The sequence below is a fragment of the Ambystoma mexicanum genome, chromosome 2p (genome assembly GCF_040938575.1).
Source record: "Ambystoma mexicanum isolate Mex_15411 chromosome 2p, UKY_AmexF1_1, whole genome shotgun sequence".
In the NCBI taxonomy this organism is placed as follows: domain Eukaryota; kingdom Metazoa; phylum Chordata; class Amphibia; order Caudata; family Ambystomatidae; genus Ambystoma; species Ambystoma mexicanum.
Window position 1 is genome coordinate 36,531,625 of NC_090923.1, and position 6,723 is coordinate 36,538,347.

Below are 6,723 nucleotides of genomic sequence, written 5' to 3' on the forward strand. Positions count from 1 at the left end.
ACGCTCACCTGAGGAAGATGGTCGAGGAAGGAACCATTGAAACCGTGGAATCCTCGCAATGGCTGAGTCCGGTGGTGCTAGTTAAGAAGAAGTCCAGCAACGACCTCAGGATCTGCATCGACCTGAGAAGCCTGAACTTGGAGGTGATCACGGATAGCTTCCCGCTCCCCAGCATCAATGAGATCGTCCTCATGATGAAAGAGGCGGCCATTTTCTCGAAGCTGGACATGCGTGATGCCTATCACCAGATTCCACTACACAAGTCCTCCCGCCCCCTGACGGCGTTCATCACTCCTTTCGGCACCTTCCAATACACCCGCATGCCTTTCGGGTTATCGTCCGCAGCATCCGCATTCCAGAGGATGATGAACTCCCTATTGAAAGGCCTCACCAATGTCTCATTCTTCCAAGACGACATTCTGGTATATGCCAAGGACAGCGAGACCCATGACAAGGCGCTCAAGTCAGTCCTAAGCAGACTTCAGGAGGAAGGCATTCACCTACGCCATGAAAAGTGTGTCTTCGGGGTGAACAAAGTAGAGTATCTTGGGTACTGCATCTCGAGTGATGGGGTGAGCCCCAAAAGGAACCTCATGGAGGCCATTACTGAGGCGCCGGCGCCGATGTCTAAAGAGGAACTGCGCTCATTCTTAGGCCTAGCTGAGTACTATGCCAAATTTGTCCCCAGGTTCTCTGAGACCACGTCTCCCATGAGGGAGCTTCTGAAGAAGGGGGCAGCGTACTCGTGGGGCCCAGAACAAGATGAGGCTTTCGGCGAAATCAAGAATAGGATTCTACACGCGCCGTGCCTTAAACCATACAACCCTGAATGGGACACCTACATCACCACTGACGCCAGCGCATACGGCCTAGGGGCCACCTTGACCCAGAAAAAGGGCGACACAGAGAACATTGTGGCGTTTGCATCCAAGGCATTATCCTCATCCGAGAAGAATTACTCTACGGTAGAGAAAGAGATGTTGGCATGTGCTTGGGCCGTCGACTACTTCAGATCATACGTATGGGGGACAAGATTCAAGTTGATCACCGATCACAAGCCGCTAATCCACATGCTGAGCCCGGGCGGCACCAAGACGGCCACCCCCAGACTGGCCAGGATCGCCGCGAAGCTCCAAGAGTATACCTACGAGATACAACACATTGCGGGCTGGAAAAACGCACAAGCGGACTGCATGTCCAGGCTCCTCAACCAAAGCGCCCCCGGCACCACATTACTGGAAGACGAATGTGTCGTTGCGTCCATCGGCGACCTGAGGAACGTCGAGTACATGGAAATGAGCGAGCGCCACTGGCAAGAAGAGTTCGAGCAGGACGTCGCTCTAAGGCACGTAAGCACCTGGGTTCGAAATGGATGGCCCAACGAGAGAGCGATCCCTGAAGGCCTTCGTCCCTACTGGAAAGTGAATGAGGAAATTACCGCCATGAACGGTCTCATTCTCAGAGGTGATCAAATCATCCCACCCAGCGGAATCCGTAAAGTCATACTGTGCAGAGCACACTCGGGCCACTTAGGGTGCAACATGACCAGAAGAAGGATACGCGACGCATACTGGTGGCCAGGTATGGACCAGGACGTTCGGCAGATGGTCGATAGGTGCCACGAATGCTCCAACAGCGACAAGCGCCTAGCCGTGAGGCAAGCCCCCATGCTGCCCACCGAAGTCCCCAAAGGGGTGTGGCGAAAACTGGGGCTGGATTTCATAGGACCGCTGGACAACATGCCCCCTGAGCACAGATACGGGATAGTCTTGGTCGACTACTTTTCCAAATGGGTGGAAGCTGACTTCACCCCGGACATCACTACGGGAACAGTCATTGAAACTCTCACCGCCATATTTCAGCGGGAGGGCCTGCCCGAAGAACTCGTCACGGACAACGGAGTCCAACTAGTATCCAGGGAAATGGAAAAATTTCTCAAACTTAACAACATCAAACAGCGGAAAGCAAGTCTATACCACCCACAGGCAAATGGCCTAGTCGAGCGGGCCAACCGCTTCATCAAAGGGGCGCTGCAACTGGCCCACGCCTCGGGCCTAGACCCATACAAGACGGTCAAAGAAGCCGTAGCGGCTCACCGTCTCACCCCCAACGCCGTCACAAGTGTTTCTCCGTTGCATCTGCTGAGGGGGAGAAGGGCGGCATCCTCACTGGTACCACCATGGCTTCAGCAAGTGAGGGCCGACGAAGACGTCGACATGGCTGACGTAACGTGCCGTATGCAGCGCAACAAAGAAGCAATGAAAGCACAGGGGGACTTGCGCCGAGCCGCTCGACACACACAAGTCAACAAAGGGGATCTGGTGAAGATACGACTTCCCCACAAGGACACCATCACAGGTTCCAGATACAGCAGTCCCATAGAAGTCATGGAGAGAGGGACAAACCACATCCGCACCAGCGATGGCAGGAGATGGAATCTAGAGAGGGTAGCCATGTACCGCAGGAAAGATGATAATGTACACTCCCCTGGAGACACTGGAGGAGATCAGGTCTGCCAAGAGCCATACGAGAACCATCATCTCCCGAGTGGAGACATCATAGAGCCGCAACATCGCAACGACTTCGCAAGCTCCCTTTTCCCAACCACACCCAGGGGATCTCAGCAAGGAGCTGGACAAAGAGATCCCGATTCACCAGCACCCTCCCAAGGACACTTCATCGATCCCGCTACATACCCGGATCCTGGCAGGCCCCAGAGAGAGAGAAGGAAGCCCGGGAAATATGCGGACTTCATCATGGAGTGACCTCCCATTCCTTTTTCCCAGCAGAGGAGGTGTGTGGGGACATCACGTGATCGCGGGAGTGTGTTCTCGCGAGATCTCGATACACGGGATCTCGCGAGCCCACGCTCCGCGGGAAAACGTTCCCGCTTCAGAGTTGGCGCCCTGCCAGCTAGAGCGGTCGTACAGGAGCGCTGCTCCTGAGTACAGAAAAAGGAGAATCGACTCCAGAACCATCACTACAGCTCATAGGGCATAACACCACAGCCACTGGAGGCTTCATGGGGGCCCTATGAGTTTACGGCGTGCCACCGGTGAGCACAACCCTTCCACAGTGAAGTAACTGGGGAAGCACAGGACTTGGTCAGTTAACAGTGAGTAAGCGCCCTGCGCCACCAGTCCGCCTTAAGACATTCTCCCTTGTTCTCAGTCAATAAAGACTGTCAGAAACCCTACTGCGTCCTGTCATCCATTCAGGCCACAACAGTCTGGTGTCTGCCCATCACTTGCAGGGAATGAAGGGGAGTTACAGTGAGGGTCTGGTGTCTGCCCATCACTTGCAGGGAATGAAGGGGAGTTACAGTAAGGCTCTTGCAGGGAATGAAGGGGAGTTATAGTGAGGGTCTGGTGTCTGCCCATCACTTGCAGGGAATGAAGGGGAGTTATAGTGAGGGTCTGGTGTCTGCCCATCACTTGCAGGGAATGAAGGGGAGTTATAGTGAGGGTCTGGTGTCTGCCCATCACTTGCAGGGAATGAAGGGGAGTTACAGTGAGGGTCTGGTGTCTGCCCATCACTTGCAGGGAATGAAGGGGAGTTACAGTGAGGGTCTGGTGTCTGCCCATCACTTGCAGGGAATGAAGGGGAGTTACAGTGAGGGTCTGGTGTCTGCCCATCACTTGCAGGGAATGAAGGGGAGTTACAGTGAGGGTCTGGTGTCTGCCCATCACTTGCAGGGAATGAAGGGGAGTTACAGTGAGGGTCTGGTGTCTGCCCATCACTTGCAGGGAATGAAGGGGAGTTACAGTGAGGGTCTGGTGTCTGCCCATCACTTGCAGGGAATGAAGGGGAGTTACAGTGAGGGTCTGGTGTCTGCCCATCACTTGCAGGGAATGAAGGGGAGTTACAGTGAGGGTCTGGTGTCTGCCCATCACTTGCAGGGAATGAAGGGGAGTTACAGTGAGGGTCTGGTGTCTGCCCGTAACTTGCAGTGGGCGCAGGGCTCTTTCAGGGGGATTCTTTACAGGGAGCCCCTGATTGCCACCCTGCCCGTTGCTCAGAGCTTTACAGAGCTTGTGCTATCAGAGACTTACCAGGAAGGAGGCCATGCTGGGGGGCCTGGGACCTCGCTCTTCCCGCAGTGCAGGGGCTGGTGTCTCTGCTGCAGTCCAGTCCAGCTGTGAGCGGGTGCTGAAGGCCAGGCCGCGGCGGGGCTGTGGTGGTAGAAGCAGTCCGGGCTGTGTGGTGATGTGGGCCCTCTGTCCTCCCTCGCTCTGCCCCCTCTGCCCCCTCAGCCCTCCTCAGCCCCCCTCTGCTCGCAGTCCCTTCCTGGCCCCAGTGCCGCCCCCAGAGCCGCGCTCGCCGCCTTTGCTTGAACTTTCCGCGCTTCCCGCGGTCCCTAGCAACGGCCCCTGGAGTCCCGGAAGGGGCGGGGCCCGCGGACCAGCGCGCAAGCGCCCTCTGGAGTCCCAGAGAGGGCGGGGAACGCGGGCCCTAGCAACGGCTCCTGGAGTCCCGGAAGGGGCGGGGCCCGCGGGGCAGCAGTGCGCAGGCGGCGTGTGGAGCGGGAGCGAGCGCGCGAGGGGAACGGGGGCGTTAAGGGATGGCCGGGGGAGGAAAATGCACGGACGACGGCTGCTCTGCTAAACTATCACCACACACATCAGATCTATAATCTCTTATAATGTTTATAACTTTTAGAAACGTTCATTTAAAGGTAGATCTTTAAGTTAGTATTTCATGTTAGTCGTACCCTTTAAAAGCTATAGGCTGCTCTCGATTATAACCTATGCTAGCTTAGACTATTCATAAAACTCTGTGGTCCAATAGAGAAAACAAATTATTACGACATGGCGCCCTCCTGAGTGTAATTGTCGATGCCGTTGTGTTGTCCGTCATTTGTTTCCTTACTCTCTTACACCATTCATCCATCTGGAGCGACGAAAACGCAGAGGCTTTCCTAGCGGCCATATTACGCAGCCGAAGCTGCATTCGTTCCATTGCTACCGAACATTCGTTAACAGATACAATCTTAATCACATCAAACATCAATTAAAAATTAATAAGATACAATAAAATAATGTTGGTTACGGTACATAATAAATTCACACATTGAACATCTCATCAAATTGCACAAAAAGAAGAACAGAAACTGGGTCAAAATGTACACTCACTCATTCTTTTAGCAACTTGTTAATATGCAACCGAATTTGATATAGATCTAAATGTATAGAGGTAGACTGACTGTTAAGGCAGTATGTCCAGAAGGCTGTGGACTTAATGCATACACATGCCTCTGGAGCACCGGGGTGAGAGATCTTACCACAGAAATCGGGAGAGAGGAATTTTGCATAGAACCATGGCTCTTAACCCTTTGTGCTGCAAAGGCGGGTGAAATCACCCGATTTTGTTTTTGGCGGGTGAGACGCCCATTGGAATGAATGGGCGTGCAGGAGGCTGGGCGGGTGAGTCAGCCCTTTACGAGGCGGGTGAGACCCGTCAAAAGCGTGTGAGTTGAGAGCTATATATGATAGGATCGTTTATTGATATGATTGTTTATTTATATAGCGCCTATACACAATGTGTTTCAAGCGCTTCAAGGCAAGGGATGGAACAAGGGAAAATACAACCACATTCTTACAGGCCATGAACAGTAAGGATGTGAAATTAACTATCGTACTCGGCCTGACGACATTTCAGATAGTGCAAGAGCTAAGACATAGATAAGGAAGGGAGGGGGGGAGTGGGAAAGAAATGGAAACAGACAGGCGACTACCGTACTAGGCCTGACAACATTTCTGGTAGAGCTGGAGAAAAACAAAAGGTGAGGGAGAGGGGTGCAGAAAGGGAGGGAAGGAACAAAACAAGCGACTATCATACTAGGCCTGACAACATTTTAGATAGTGCTGGAGGTGTGGTGGGGAGGAAAAAACAGTAATGGGAGGGTGGAGGAAACAGACAAGGTTGATATCATATTAGGTCCAGGGACAATTCTGATAGAGTAAGTGCATAGAAGAAAGTAAGGGGAGGAGATGGGAGAAGGGAAAGGAGGAGAGAAAAGAGAGTAAGCAGTCAAAACGAGTGGAGAAGCAAGAGTAGGGAGCAAATACAATTGCAGAAGTCATTAGTAACACATAATGTTGCAAGCCACGATACAAGATGAAGATGGGAACAGCATGATTCAGGGCCACCATGAGTACAAGATGCAAAGGAAGTCCAGCATGAGAGTTGAGAAAGAGTGACGCACCGTGAATGAATGAAGTCATATCCAGCATTGGCCACAAGACAGTGATGGTGAAGGAAGGCACCAGGTGGGCGGGGCTTGCTAGAACTGTATTCGGAATTTTAATATTTTAGGTGGGAGAAAGCAAAAAATGCATATCTCTCAACCATTTGTGTCGAAAAGGCGGGTGAAATCACCCGCTTTTGTTTTTGGCGGGTGAGTTGCCCATTGAAATGAATGGGCGTGCAGGAGGCTTGGCGGGTGAGTCAGCTGTTTACAAGGCAGGTGACACCCGCCAAAAGCGTGTGAGTTAGAGCTATGAAAATGGCAATATTTTTTACTGGAAAATCGGGAGTCTCCTGCCTAAATCTGGAGAGCTGGCATGGTGTCACCATACATGCCAACCCTCCCGATTTAGGCGGGAGACTCCCGAATTTTCAGTGAAAAATATAGCTATTTTTCACATTCTCCCGCCTAAAATTACTTTAGCCCCAATGCATTCCTATGGGGAAATGTAGGTCTCCCGATTTCCCTGTGAAAAT

General features: G+C 52.5%; 1 protein-coding gene across 2 annotated transcripts in view; it reads right to left on the bottom strand.

The window, feature by feature from the left end:
* POC1A (POC1 centriolar protein A) overlaps positions 1-4,396 on the bottom strand; it is a 197,700-nt gene extending 193,304 nt beyond the window's left edge. Inside the window, exon 1 of one of the 2 annotated variants that reach the window (XM_069643195.1) lies at positions 4,053-4,396. In XM_069643195.1, the coding sequence (XP_069499296.1) occupies positions 4,053-4,067 (15 nt within the window). In that variant the 5' untranslated portion in view covers positions 4,068-4,396. The remainder of the gene's footprint in view (positions 1-4,052) is intronic. The other variant, XM_069643196.1, reaches the window with a different exon arrangement.
* Positions 4,397-6,723: the final 2,327 nt, after the last annotated feature.